This window comes from Heptranchias perlo, chromosome 18, assembly GCF_035084215.1.
Source record: "Heptranchias perlo isolate sHepPer1 chromosome 18, sHepPer1.hap1, whole genome shotgun sequence".
Taxonomy (NCBI): Eukaryota; Metazoa; Chordata; class Chondrichthyes; order Hexanchiformes; family Hexanchidae; genus Heptranchias; species Heptranchias perlo.
Window position 1 is genome coordinate 12,825,661 of NC_090342.1, and position 15,821 is coordinate 12,841,481.

Below are 15,821 nucleotides of genomic sequence, written 5' to 3' on the forward strand. Positions count from 1 at the left end.
ATTAAATCCATCTTAACAGATCTATTACTGAAATAGTTTCCTTTTGAAGTTTTTGTTGATGGTTATTACTTCAAAATCTAAATTTCTATTTTAAACATATGTAAAGCATATTGTTGCATTCTGTGATCAGAAGCTGTGTCTTTTGAATATTGCATTTAGAGTACCCAGTTGTGGCACTTAAAATTAATGCAGCCTTCCAACTACACAAGGCTTGTCTGTTACTAGGAAATTGTCAAAAGTTGATTTTTTAAAAAAAAACTATTCGAATATGCATCCTAATAGAAGTGTCAATCAACTTTCCTTATGAGAAGTGTGGCTATAAAAGTGGTTTAGTTTGATCTGATTTTTGTTGCATTTCTCCATGTGGTATTTCAGTAATCTTTAGTTGGAATATTATTCTTTAATATTGTACATTTGTAATGTACAATACAGCAGATAAAAAATTTGGTGCACTTCTGCATACACCTTGTTGCACATGCTTCGCCAAGGCTTTGAACGGGACTGTAGTCACACAGGCTGTTGTTTCCATTGTAACACACAGAAAGCTCTTTACTACTACTACTACAACAACAACTACAACTTACATTTATATAGCACCTTTAACATAGTTAAAAAGCCCCAAGAGTGTTATCAAACAAAATTTGACACCGGGCCACATAAGGAGGTATTAGGACAGGTGATCAAAAGCTTGATCAAAGAGTTAGATTTTAAGAAGCGTCTTATGGAGGGTAGAGAGGTGGAGAGGTATAGGGAGGGAATTCCAGAGCTTAGGGCCTAGGCAGCTGAAGGCACGGCCGCCAATGGTGGAGCAATTAAAATTGGGGATGCGCAAGAGGCAAGAATTGGAGGAGCGCTGAGATCGCGGAGAGTTGTAGGGCTGGAGAATTGTTAGAGATAAGGAGGGGCGAGGCCATAGAGGGATTTAAAAACAAAGATGAGAATTTTAAAATCGAGGAGTTCCTGGATTGGGAGCGATTGTAGGGCCAGTGAGCACAGGGGCGATGGGAGAACAGGACTTTGTGCGAGTTAGGATATCTAAGAAAGGATATACTTGCCTTCGAGGCAGTGCAATGAAGGTTCACTAGATTGATTTCTGGGATGAGAAGGTTGTCCTATGAGGCTAGATTAAGAAGAACGGGCCTGGAGTTTAGAAGAATGAGAGGTGATCTCGTTGAAATGTATAAAATTCTTAGAGGGCTTGACCGGGTAGATGCTGAGAGGCTGTTTCCCTTGGCGGAAGAGTTTAGAACTAGAGGGCATAGTCTCAGGATAAGAGGTGGGCGATTCAGGACTGAGATGAGGAGGAATTTCTTCACTCAGAGGGTGATGAATCTCCACCCCAGAGGCTGTTGAGTATATTCAATTGTAAACAATTTTACAACACCAAGTTATAGTCCAGCAATTTTATTTTAAATTCACAAGCTTTCGGAGGCTACCTCCTTCCTCAGGTGAACGATGTGGAAATGAAGTCCTCGAAAGTCATTTCCACATCGTTCACCTGAGGAAGGAGGTAGCCTCCGAAAGCTTGTGAATTTAAAATAAAATTGCTGGACTATAACTTGGTGTTGTAAAATTGTTTACAATTGTCAACCCCAGTCCATCACCGGCATCTCCACATCATGAGTATATTCAAGACTGAGATCGATAGATTTTTGGACACTAAGGGAATCAAGGGATATGGGGATTGGGCGGGAAAGTGGAGTTGAGGTCGAAGATCAGCCATGATCTTATTAAATGGCGGAGCAGGCTCGAGGGGCCGTATGGCCTACTTCTGCTCCTATTTCTTGCTGAATATGAAGGGGGCTCCTAAAATGGGGGATTCCGGGAGTGGGTCCGGAGCCCGGCTCCAACCCACCCACTTCCGGGTTCCCCAATGACTCAAATCGATGCGCGCGCTGCCCCTGCATGCGGGATTCTACTTAAGATCATTATCTGGGTACTTGATGTCGTTTACAGACCTCATTAATTGGAGATTTTAGGAGGATTCGGATTTTGGACCACCCAGAGCGTGTTTCCCATGCTGGGGGAAACACTCCCTGTTTAAACAGACATGTTGCAGCCAGTGGGAGCTGCAAAGGTCCATTTAACAGGTGCGGGGTAAACCCTCATTCATTGCAGCAGGGCACTCTGTCACCTCAGGCAAAGTTTTGCCTGCCACACCGTTGTCTCCACACTCCAAATTATTAAATCATACCCTAAACTCTGCTGTGCAAACGCATTTACCTACTTTGTGGACTCCCTCACACTCACACCGTCAGGATTGGTGGGGAGGGGTTCTATTGCTGCATTCATCACTCCATTGTAGGACGAGCAACATCACCAGCCTCGCCAGGCATGCCGTCAACCTCCGCCACGCAGAGCTACACAACACAGTGCTGCGGAACAGGCACCTGCACAAAGTAGACGTGCAACTACACATACACCCATTGTAGGGTGACCCAATGGGCGGCATCAAGGGTGTTCATGGAGAAACTCATGAAAGGCATTATTGCACAAGCCAGTCAAGAATGGCCAAGATGTGGCAGTAGTGGTGACAATATAATATGTAATGAGTTGATCAGAAATCAAATATAAGTGAAAAACCGTGACAAACCCTCTAACACCCTTGTGCATCCCCTTCATGCTCACAACACGTTTGCCTTACACTTCCTACTACACATATGTGATGCATGCCCTGTGGCTGCAGCACAGGTAGTGGCAGGTTGGGTGAGGCTGACCGTGATAGAGATGCATCAGAGGGTGAGTATCAGACAGAGCCATGAGATTGTATGAGGATTGGGTTGAGTGGTAGTGGTGGGATGAGTACTGGCGAGGTGAGTAAGTGCAGGTAAGATGAGGATGAGGTTTGAGTGGGTGTGAGGAGTGATGTGATAGACTTAGTGTTGGCAGTGCAGAAGGAGATGAGGGATGGGGCGGTGATGTGGCAGACGGAGTGTAGGGGAATGAGTGAGTGTACTCACTTCGGCTGACTTAGTTAGATCACTGAAGTGCCTCCTGCACTGTATGCAGGTGCTTGATATGTTGGTGCTGGTGACCTCTGCTACCTCGAGCCAGGCCTTCGTGGTGGCAGAGGCAGGCCACTTCCTCCTGTCTGCCGGGGAGACGATCTCTGTCCTTCCCCTCCTTACCCATCCAATAGGACCTGGAGTGAGGCATCATTAAACCTGGGCTGCTCCATGCTGTAATTTTGGCTCCTTTCTGCAGCATCAGTCAGTGGAAGACTGCCCCTTTAAATATGGCTCCTCCAGCTGACAGCCTATGCTGCGCATGAGCAGTCCGCTCGCTGCGCAGCTTTCCAGTGCAAAACCCGGAAGCCAAGGTAAGTGTCTTCAATTTACTTAGGATAGCGTAGGGAACCCACCGATTTTACTGGGTGGGTTACCCATGCACCCAGTCGACCCCCCTGCTGGCAACCCGCCTCCCTCCTAATATCGGGCCCATTGAATCTGATTCCACCGTAGCATTAAAAGGATAAATGGACAAGGTGATTTTAGCCAGGAGCAGAGGTTATGTGATTGATATCAGTTTGGAATAGATTCATGTGCGTTTGAAGGGTTAGAAAGCAATGGAAAAATAAGTAAATGCTCTGGAAATGAAAACAGGTGTGATCCAATGGGGTTGATGTTTTTCTTGTAACTAAATCCTGGTTTTAGGGGATTAGGCAATAAATTACTTTCTGTACAATTGAAACGCAGCTGTTTAAAACTTGTTCAAGATGGTGATGCCATCAATTGGGTCTACAGTAAAGGCTAGGTGCTTCATGAAAGAGACTACATCTTTGAAAGAGTGACCCCTCATTGCTTTTCTGCACTTTTAGATGCAACATTAGCAGATACACAGGGATGATAAGGTATAAAGAAATATATATTTGAAAAAGTTAGCATAGCATATATTTCAATTTTATTTTTTTCTCCATTTTTCTGATATCTTTTCCCCTTCCCTTTTTTAATTACAAATGTCTTCTCCTTGTGCTGTTGTCGGTTGAGAGGGTAACCAGGAGCCTGTTACTGGATTCTACCAAAGCAGCTTTCTGACCAGCATTATAAGGCTTTGAATGTAAAGGTTGGCTCCTGTTTTTTTGCTCGCATTTTTGTCCCCCTCTTCTTTGAAGTGCACAGTGAGATTAGGAACTCCGAGTTGGGCATCATGACATAAAGCTGTATGCTACCACTCTGTGATACTGCACGTTGAGTTGATTGGATATTAATGTTAAAAATTCTATTTATATGCTGTGATTTTTAAAATGACTCACCAAGCAAGCAGTGGCCTCCAACCCCTTTTCCCTGCATGAATATATTTTCCAAAAGAAAAACAAAAGAATCTTGTGGACTAGCGTCAGACCAGCTGATATTTTCTTCCCCTCTTTTCTTAGGTTAGCACACTGTGTCCATTCTATCATTGTCTATTCTATCCTGGTGTCTTTCACCTCCACCCACGTAGGGGCCCTGCTCACAGTTGGATTTTCTTGTAGAGGAGATCTAATAGTGAAAATAATCTTTAATTATTTCAAAATATTTAAGCATGGAAACAAAATTGAGTAGTATGAAACCTAGTAGTATGGTTTTAACTGTATGTGAAGGATTGTTTGGTATGTATGTTTAACAGATCATACTGATTTCCAAGCAGTTTTACTTAATAAAACTATAATTCTTTTTCAGAAGGCATCATGATGTGTCCGACAAGCAACCTGTTGTAGAGAGCTCGGCAGAAAGGAAGAAAGCTGAAGTCATTTTGTTTTCCCACTCTATGACTATCCCTCCTGCCCCTGCCAACTCCTTTCAGCTCGAAGCAGACCTCCGGAAACTGAAAAATTATCCAGAGATGGTACATAAATATTTAAAGGTAAATCTAACCGCATTTATTCCACATCTGTTTGTAAAACTGGTTGTTACATGCCCATTTCAAATTTAAAATGTCTTTTCAATAGTAATGATTTCAAGAAATTTGTCTGATTTTGTAAAAATGATCTGTAGCAGAGGGGACTAAGGGAGATCGAACAGAAGTGTGTCAAAATTTCAAAAGGATTTTGGAAGGTAAATGGTGAAAGATTACATTCATTGGTCAGTCAATGGGTAACAATAGTACACAAATTTAGGATTAGTACTAGAAGCGTAAAGTGGGAGTTATTTTTTAATCTGATGTTTTTTAGAATACAGAATACATTACCACAAGTGGCTGTTGAAGCTAATTCAACCCTCAAGTTTGAGGGCGTTAGATAAAAAAATAAAAGAAAACAATATTAAAAGGTGCAGAAAAAGCTTAGGAAAATGGGACTAGGTAGCTGCAATATGGAGTTGGCAGAACTGAAATGGCTGCCGTTTATGCTAAAATTTCTGATTTTTCAGCTTGTAGTTAAATTGTTTACGTTTCCTATGTAAAATTTTAAGTTGCTGACCAGCATATTATGTGGGTGACTGTTCCACAACTTTTCATCGATTTAAAACAAATATTTTTAGTTGAAATACTTTGCATAATTTTTATTGTAATAGTGACCATTAAAGATTTTAATGCTCGGCTACATAGGAAACGTAAATTAGGTATGCTGCTTCCTGATGTGCATGTACATGTACCTGTCTTGTGTTAAATTTGTATAGATTTCAGGCTGCCATATAGAACTGCCATGGGCAGCGAAGACTAAACACTAACCTATATAATATGCATGTGCTTATATATCCTCATTTAAACTTATTCCATTATTGGGAAATTGCTGCTTTTGGGTTAGTGGGGTTAAAACCTTCATAGGAAATTGTGGATCATCCAGCATCAGTTCTGGTTAATGAATACAGCAAATCTGTAGTTTTGTTCAGAGCTTGAAAGCTCCCCATAATGATTTGCTAGAAGAGTTAATTTGGAAGAAAAAGTGTGTGTGTGTGTTTAACCACACCAAGGCCGTCCTCACCAAGCTCCACTAACTTTGTGCCCCAGACTTGTAAGATCCTCATCCTCACCTTCAAATACCTCCATGGTCTTTCCCCAGTCGACCTCATCAGTCTCCTACAGCTGCATTCCCTGCAAACACCCTGTGCTCTTCTGATAGCAGTCTTCCTGTTTCCTGCCTTGCAATCAGTGGCTACACCTTTATCTGCAATAACCCTGCCATCTGGAAATCTTTCATCCAACATCTCCATGTTGCTTTTAGAAGCCTCTCAAAGACTTTTGTCTCCAAATGTGCTTTTACCCCCCCAACACCCCACCCCCCCCCCCCCCAAACATCATCCCACAACTTTTGTATTTCTTCCTCTCCTGCCTAGTGTCCACTGCCCTGTAAAGTGCACTCAGATGACCTCTTATGAGAGGAGAGCTTTGGATATTTGTGGTTATTCAAAGTCCTGGTTTATTTTCACTGTCTGTTTTATATTTCGATTTTGAGTAAGCTTAATATCACATGCTTGATAATTGTACGTGCTTAATTATTCAATGTAATGATTTTTAATTAGTTCATTTTCAAAATGAACTTTATAACATGTTCTTTTATGAATAAGAGCTTTTGCTTCGACTGGATGGGTTGAAGGAACTAGACCTTGTATTAAGGTGTGAAGAACCTGTTTCCTGAATGGCTAATCAGTCATTTTTTTTTTCAACTTAAGTTCCTTTTTTTTGTTCCCCCTCACCAATTTTTTCCTCTTTTCCTGAAACCACTGACTCCTTGCAGGATATAGTTCCAGGGACAATAGTTGCCCTTTATTACCATACCCAACTGGCCATTATCTGCGTGTGATGGGTTTTCGTGCATTGAATTTCAGACATAAATTTGACATAGGGATAAACGTTTCATTTTCAGGTTGACAGGCTGTAATTAGTGGGGTGCCGCAAGGATCAGTGCTTGGGCCTCAGCTATTTACAATCTATATCAATGACTTAGATGAAGGGACCGAGTGTAATGTATCCAAGTTTGCTGACAATACAAAGGTCGGTGGGAAAGTAAGCTGTAAGGAGGACACAAAAAGTCTGCCAAGGGATATAGACAGGTTAAGTGAGTGGGCAAGAAGGTGTCAGATGGAGTATAATGTGAGGTTATTCACTTTGGTAGGAAGAATAGAAAAGCAGAATATTTTTTAAGTGGTGAGAAGCTATTAAATGTTGGTGTTCAGAGAGATCTAGGTGTCCTCGTACAAGAAACACAAAGTTAGCATGCAGGTACAGCAAGCAATTAGGAAGACAAATGGCATGTTGGCCTTTATTGCAAGGGGGTTGGAGTACAAGAGTAAGGAAGTCTTGCTACAATTGTACAGGGCTTTGGTGAGACTACACCTGGAGTACGGTGTACAGTTTTAGTCTCCTTATACATGCCTTGAGGTGGTGCAACGAAGGTTCATTAGATTGATTCCTGGGATGAAAGGGTCCTTCTATGAGGAGAGATTTAGTAGAATGGGCCTATACTCTCTGGAGTTTAGAACATAGGAACAGGAGAAGGCCATTCAGCCCCTTGTGCCTGCTCTGCCATTTGATAAGATCATGGCTGATCTGTGATCTAACTCCATATACCTGCCTTTGGTCCATATCCCTTAATACCTTTGGTTGCCAAAAAGCTATCTATCTCAGATTTAAATTTAGCAATTGAGCTAGTATCAATTGCTGTTGAATGAGAGGTAATCTCATTGAAACATATAAGATTCTAAGGGAGCTTGACAGGGTGGATGCTGAGGTTGTTTCCCCTGGCTGGTGAGTCTAGAACCAGGGGGCATATTCTCAGGATAAGGAATACCTTGGTCTGTATGACTGAGCTGCTCACGAGATAAACTTTTGGAACTCGGGAAGTTACCACTTTATAGTGCCAGTTGGTAAACTTTTGGTTCCATGAACACAATTTAAACTTTTTTAAAAAAAAGTTAAACCTTAACTTTCAACAGATTCCAGCAGAAAAATTGGTTTTAGAGCTGATGTAAAAGTATTCACTTTATAACCAGTGCAATATTCTAATGGTTTTTTCTTTTTGTTTATTGCTCCTGCGAATAGCAAATTGAGCCCTCATTTTATCCACAACTGTTTCAAAAGACTTTGGAACCTGACATTTTGAATCACATTTTAAGAATCCTTCATGATTTATACATCAGGTAAGAAACATTTAAGCTTATAGTTGACCCAGTCAAAATAGTACACATCATCTTATTTAATGTAATCGTAATGTAATGCGTATAACGGTGACTCGTAGACTGCATGTTATAGGAGCTTATCACGCAGTGGATTGTAAACCTCTGGAATTCTCTACTCCAGAGGGCTGTGGATGCTGAGTCATTGAATATATTCAAGGCTGAGATGGATCGATTTTTGGACTCGAGGGGAATCCAGGGATATGGGGATCAGGCGGGAAAGTGGAGTTGAAGCTGAAGATCAGCCATGATCTGAGTGGCAAAGCAGGCTCCTATTTCTTATGTTCTTATTGAAGGCACATGTATTTTTAGGAAATGCACTGAATTTGCATGATTCAACTGAATATTTTGCTTTTCCACTGGATGTAATATTACCTCTCTCCTCTTCCTTAAAAGCCACCTCTTTGACCAAGCTTTTGGTCATCCCTCCTACAATCTCCTTTGGCTCAACTACTTGGAACATTTTTCTTTGTTAAAGGTGCTATATAAATGCAAGTTGTTGTATTTTGTTCTTATGGCTCATTAAAAATGTGCAGCTTTTCAAACCTTTCCTGCTGCAAGGTATTAAAAAGTGTTCTACTTATTCTGCACGAAACACAATTGTTTTTTTCAGGACCTGTTTTTATCATCTGGAATTGATATTTTATCGCTCAAAGCATGGACTGTCGTAATATTACTACGTTTGTTACAAAGCAGCTTCCTCCGAGTATTGATATAAAAGCAACATCGTAACTTGGAAGTTGAGCCTAAACTGACTTAAGTAAGCTGACACCAGGAAGTATAATGTCACTCTAGGAGATAGTCTTCCAGCATTTGGGGTTCACACCTGATTTTAAGAGTGCCCAAGCAGTTCATCGGTAGTATCCCACCAGCACTCTCGGCGTTTTAAAATTAACCATGCAGGGACTGGAGCTCCATGACGTGCGGCCAGTAGGTACTGTCTTTACTGTGAACTGTGCTAGTCCAGCTCATTCAAAATGTGAAGATATAGCCCAGTATAGTGTAACAATATATCTTGGCTTTGTTTAGAATGATAGAACGGTTACAGCACAGAAGGAGGCCATTCGGCCCATCGAGCCGGTGCCAGCTCTTTGTAAGAGCAATCCAGTTAGTCTCATTCCCCCGCTCTTTCCCTGTAGCCCTGCAGGTTTTTTCCCTTCAAGTATTCATCCAATTCCTTTTTGAAAGCCACGGTTGAATCTGCTTCCACCACCCTTTCAGGCAGCGCATTCCAGATCATAACTACTCGCTGCGTAAAAAAGTTTTTCTCATGTCACCTTTGGTTTTTTTGCCAATTACCTTATATCGGTGTCCTCTGGTTCTCAAACCTTCTGCCAATTGGAACAGTTTCTCTTTATTTACTTTATCTAAACCCTTCATGATTTTGAACACATCTATCAAATCTTCTCTTAACCTTTTCTGCTTTAAGGAGAACAATCTCAGTTTCTCCAGTCTATCCATGTAACTGAAGTCCCTCATCTCTGGAACCACCCTAGTAAATCTTTTCTGCACCCTCTAAGGCCTTCACATCCTTCCTAAAGAGTGGTGCCCAGAATAAAGGCTTGGTAAAGTAATATTCACCAGACTTAAAATATACAGTTTTAAAAAAAAAAAAAGTTCACTACAATAAATGTTAATTGGACCAGCAGAAGCAAAGATGGATGCTTTTTTCATATGGTAATAGTTTTTCGTGCTGTCGAAGCTGAAAATGGAAACACTTCAACAATGATGTTAACCTTTTCTAGCAAAATGGATGGATAGTTTTTGATGTGAAGTTTCGGTTTCAGTTCATGACTACTTTGCTAAATGTAGCAGCTGAATCAAAGAAAGTACTTTCAAGAACCCACTTAGCCATTTGTGTTTTCAGTAGAAATTTTTATTCCCAGTTAGCTGCTGTTTTCTTCAACTTCACTGCTGATCCTTGGTTAATTCCTGATGTGTGCATTCCAGCTTTGGAATTCTTGTCACTGGATAATCAGGAAGCGTATGAAACCCAAGACAGCATAAGTACTCCCATGTGTTTAACACAGCACTGTACAGTTATGTCAGTTGATCGTTAACTATACTTGATTTTTTTTGACTAGATCACCTGTGGTGTTACTCTGGCTGAGTTGGGAGATGGCAGTTTTATAATAGGCATTTTATCAGCGAAGTACGATGATAAAAATGTTACACTGTGTATACTATATACAAGACTTTAATATACATTTGTAAAGATTTTTGGGAGTTGAGGTAGAACAGGGAAGAGCAGTTTCAATGGCAAGAGGAGATTTTTAATGCAGAACTGGGAACAGCATTTTCAGTGCTGTGGTTTTCTGGAAGGTTTATTTAAAGAAAAACACAGCAGGATTTTTAAAATGAAGTTGAGCCACAGTGACGTGAGAAAAGGACAGGTGCCATTTCAGTCTGACGTCATGTCTGAAATCAAAATGTGATTTTCGAAATCTTTAATAACCTTAATTATGATTGTGCTTTAACTCCTCTAATCGAACACAAGTTACACATGCATTTCTCACAGCACTTACTCTTCCTATCAGTTAGTAAAAACCACAGATTTATTTTTCAATCTAGTGTTAAGATATTTCATGATTCAGAATGTCCATGGAGCTACAGATTTTATTTTTATGCTTGATAAGCCACGAGTGGTAAGTTTTGTTTGTCGGAATAATAGTTCTTGCGCAATTAACAGGAAGGATATGTTGCACAGTATAAGACCATTAAAAATAACTTTAAAAAACTGATTAAGGTTTTAGAAATAATTAATTCCAGGTAATAATTGTTGCTTTGTCCTCATGTTCTGCTGCCATGTTATTTTAAAATTACATCAAAGGTTTGGAAACTTTCCAGTCCTGTGAATTTGCACATTTTATTTGCCCATCCTGCAAAGGCACAAGCTTGCATGACAAAACGGCCCTCAATATAGCGTTACGTTGGCAGTATCATTCCTGAAGCACCACAAGAATAGTTGGTGTGAAAAATGGAAATGTCACACTTTTGCAGTAGAAAGCTTTTCCTGAAATTGGTATCAAGGTGGTGTTCCTGCGATGTGGTGTTTCACAGAAATCTTCAAGTTTGGCTTTATCCTGCACAAGCTCTGGTGAATAATTGACAAGGCAGATAATAGAGGTTGTAGTGTTACGTCATGTTTGAAAAAGCCACTCTTTTTAAAAAAAAAAAAAAAAGTACATCCCACTGCCACTACTTGGTTTGATTAATGGAGCATTCCTCTGAAATGTATATAATTTTAGATTCTCTCAAATGTGCAATTTAGATCCCACTAAATATGTATTGATACCACACACTTTGCATGTTGACCTATAATTTTTCAGTTTTTTTCCCAAGTTTTGCTCACATTGTAATAGAACGTTTACACCTTTAATTTCCACATGACCAAAATAATTATCTTAAGGGCTTTCATGAAAAATTTGGAATGCCAATTAGATTTAAATTTTAAAAAAAGTGGCTATTAAATCAGAATATTGGGCTTAGCCACAAGACACTGCAGCTGGCTGCTAGGGACCCTATTCCTCTGCCATGGGAAAGGAGTGTTTTAGTGACTTTATGCAGCATTGAATGTAAATTGATTAAATAGGATGCTGTAATTTCCAGAAGTTGTGACATACTGAATAAATTTTGCAACTGTCAAAAACAATAAATAATGCTACTAATTTCTAACACCATTCTAATAGAATCATGGAAAGCTTTTTAAATTCACTGAATAATTTTAATTCAATGCAGTAATGTTACTGTGGCCTCCTGAGGTTCAAAGTAATCACAGCAATGAATCTAATTTGGAAAACCTTTTTTCTCTTGCATTGCATTTTATAGGTTTGAAGAACCTTCCCTAATTCTAGATGTGCTAAAGAGCTTATCAAATGTAAAACGATTTGATATGGCAGTGATGTTTATGTCGGAACCTGAAAGAAAAGGTAAGTTATAGTTAGCCAACTGCAGTTTAAGAAGCAGTCATTGTGATTCAGTTGATGTACCAGCATGTAATGACTTGATTACAATTAGAGTTCTCTGCACAATGTGCTGCTAATTTTGGCACCTTCCTTGATAATTTGGCCTCACAGAGACTAGGCATTTCCCCATAGGCACCCTGCTCTCCAGCTTCTCCAAGCTTATCGTTACAGAAGAGTCGAGACAGAGGCTTGAGATGGGAGGGGACAGAGATCAACGGCTCACCTTTTTTTAAAAAAAGAATAAAAATGGGGAGACTCATTAAAACAAGAAAATTACTTTGGTTTTGTCCATCTCTGGTTAACAATCCTTTTATATAGACCACTGCACTTGAACTGCAAATGGCACCCTTTTTTTGGATTATAGCTGTGGAATGCACTAAAGTCAAGCAGTGTAGAAAATGGTTCCAGAATGGTGTGATATTGGCTTTAAGAAATACTCGGGCCCACTGGGCACCTCATAAACTTTATAATGTTACAAAAAAGCATACACTCTCACCTGTGCTGTCTTAAAATTAAATATAGTTGCTGGTGGAGTATTAGTACCCATGTGCAAAGCTCTCTCCTTGTGACAGAGTATGAGTAGCAGCAAGATGCTTCCTGTAATATAACCTGTGCTCTACACAGTTGATCTGAGATTGTTAGTACTGTATAACTGAAACCTTAAAAACGATAGCTTAACTTCTTCATGTGTTCTCCATACTCATTAGAAATAATTCTAATCACTGAACTGGGAAATCACAGACAAATCATTTGATTTTAGCCCTCTGGATCCTGTATTATGCCATACCATGATTATTGGCTGTGTTCTTTCTTTACACACCATCATTTGAAGCCATTTGATTTTCCCAGATCAACATTATCCCAATAGTTGGTAAACAAGTCAAAGGCATTGGTAGAAATTCCCTAGAATCAAAGCATAGGCCTGATACTGGTGCAGTAGGGGTCCAGTTTGATCTTTGGCCAAGCTTTGGTCACCCCTCCTAATTGTTTCTTCTTTGGCTCAGCATCTGTTTTACTTTTATGCCTTTGTGAAGGGTACAGCAGCATAGTGTTTGTTATTGGACTAGTAATCCAGAGAACGTGAGTTCAATTCCCACTATAGCAATTTGAGAATTTGAATTCAGTTTTAAAACATCCAGAAATATAAAGCTGGTGTCTGTAAAAGTGGTCATAAAGCTGTCGGATTGTCCTAAAACCCACCTGATTGACTGGAACCTAATTTTAGTAATGTTCCTTCTCAAGGGCAACTAGGGATGGGCAATAAATGCTACCAATGCCCACATCCTGAGAGTGATTTTTTTAAGTGCCGTAGGACGTTTTTCTGTAATTAAAGGCATTGTATAAATGCAAGTTGTTCTAAGTGATCAAAACTTTATTAAAGCCACATCCTTTATCAATTACAGTAGTTCATGTGCTGTAATATATTTTGTCTCATGTTATTCCTGATGAGCATAAGCTGTGCTAGTGCTTAATGATTGTCAATATAAAACAAAAGATTAATTTTTCTCTTATTCCTTTTTCCAGTTGTAAAAGATGTATTTGATCATCTGCAGAAATCTGGTGTTGAAGAAGGTTCACTTAAAGCATTGAAGAACAGATACAGTGTTTGAAACATCCCTCTGACCTAGAAATAAGTACCACAATGGATAAAATTTATATCTTGTACAAGTCCTTTTGATTTACCCAAATTACCCAAACTGTCTTTTTATATATTATTTCCCTCAATAACTATTTTAGTATAAAGTCATCCTATGTGTGTACACAATATTTCTCCTGATTTGTACTTACCTGGTCAATCTTGCTTCTCGGCTGGTATGGATGGGCTTTACAGGTTTTTTTTATCGCTACAAATAATACCACTGAGCAGCCATCAGGGGCTATGTTTTTGGCATGTTAGCCACATTTGTCTTCAGTCTCGAGCCCAGCTGAGACTGAGGAATCTTGTCCAAGTGAGATAGCTTTGGGACTTGAGGGAACTGATTGAGGGGGTGGGATTATTTACTGAGCCACACTTTTTTTTGTAAGTTTTTATTCTTGATTAGTTTTACTTGGCAAATTAAATCCAATTTTGATTTCTTTTTTCTGTTTCATTTGTTATGTTTCCATGTACAGATTTGTGTGAGATCTCATGTTATTCATTTCAAAGTGTTTGAGAGACTTATTTAAAACAGCTGCTAATAAACTAGTCGTAAATAACTTTGTCTAATATTATCCGGTCTCCTGTCAATTATTTGATGCAAGTAATAAAACATGCAGGAAGTGCACCTATTTGAGAGATTTGTAAATGAGCATTGTTATTCAGTTAGGCTGCATTGTATGCTAAATGTTAATTTGAAATGTACAAACACTAAGCAGAATAATTGATTTAATGTGCTTGGTGCATATTCTATTCTCCATTCATTTGTAATTGCTTTTGCTGCATGTAATTCAGTTATAAAAGGCTTTTGAACTAAATGAGAAAAAATGATTCAAAAGAATGACTTTTTAAACAATACAGTATTAATGTAAACCTGTGTACAATCTATTAACTGGCCAGATGGTTCAATCACCTAACAATTCCTAGAAGGCACTGTGGAGACAGTACTCCAGGATAAAACACGATAGCGGCCTCATCAAGTATTCCACTACAAGGTGATTTTGAATAATCATGCAATATTAAAGGGAAACCATTTTGTGGCATTAATTGTAACATACTCCTGAATGTCAGCATCACTACAATAGCAAGAATCTTGCCCTGGTTGCTGTTAGCACTGGGTACTCTAGCACATTCAGTACTAACAAACTCAAGTTTTTCTAAAACAGAAGCTTCAACAATGTTTTAAACTCAATTTCCTCCTCTTAAAAAATAAATGACCACATACTGAAGTATGAGTAGTTCTATGCAACTAGAGGGAACAACTCCTTAATTCCAGTCATCCAAACATTATTATGGTCATTGTACTTCTTTATCTGAGTTTTGTGGGAGTTGCAGTTGAAGGGAAAAGCCAAATGCAATTTGTTGGAGAAACAAAGCCACGTAACTCCCATTGCTAACAAGGTAAGTGTTAAATTTGTTTTCCCTTACAGCATAAGCATGTTTTCCTTTACCATTGAGATTTACTTTGTGCAAAGGATCCTTAAGTATCCTTCATGAAATGATTTAAATGAGAAAAAGCGACAATGTTCTCAGAAGTAGTGTTGATTTGGATTTGGATTTCATTCCATATATGAATATAAATGTACTGATGAATCATGGGGTCGATACAGGACCTGACATTGTAAGCAAATGGTCCCAGGCAGCAATCTTCCTTTTACCAAGCAGTTTTCAGACCCTGCACTAAAAGACAACTTTGCTGGTGGAGAAATTTCAGGTGTCAGCAAGAACTGCTGTCAGTGATTCATGGCAGCTGCCATATTTTGATGCAATATTATTTGGCTATTGAAATCTAATCTTTCTGATCAGTAGCGACCATAATCTAGGGGCAATAGTCAGTCAGACCTCTCTAGTAGTATTGAGCTGCTGATCTTAACTTCGCAATGTGCTTTTTGGATATAAGTTGCAAATCCTGCTTCCATACCTGATTCAGTGGGCTGGGGTGGACATCTGTGTACTTAGTTTGAGTCCATTTTTAAACTGAGCTGCCTGTGGTTTTGTTCAGAATATCCACTTAATTATGGACGTGTAACACCACAATATTGATGTTAGTAAGCGTTGCAGCCAAGAGTGCTAATTTCTGTACATAAATGCACACTATACTGGTCGTTGATGTTACAAGCACCTTGCAAT

General features: G+C 39.4%; 1 protein-coding gene across 3 annotated transcripts in view; it reads left to right on the forward strand.

The window, feature by feature from the left end:
• rpap3 (RNA polymerase II associated protein 3) overlaps positions 1–14,266 on the forward strand; it is a 43,920-nt gene extending 29,654 nt beyond the window's left edge. The window contains exons 13-16 of one of the 3 annotated variants that reach the window (XM_067999402.1): positions 4,659–4,842; positions 7,957–8,054; positions 11,919–12,019; positions 13,580–14,266. In XM_067999402.1, coding sequence (XP_067855503.1) covers positions 4,659–4,842; positions 7,957–8,054; positions 11,919–12,019; positions 13,580–13,665 — 469 coding nt within the window. In that variant the 3' untranslated portion in view covers positions 13,666–14,266. Of the gene's footprint in view, positions 1–4,658; positions 4,843–7,956; positions 8,055–8,214; positions 8,613–11,918; positions 12,020–13,579 lie in introns of those variants that run through there. The other 2 variants (XM_067999403.1, XM_067999404.1) reach the window with 2 other exon arrangements.
• The last annotated feature ends 1,555 nt before the right edge of the window (positions 14,267–15,821 follow it).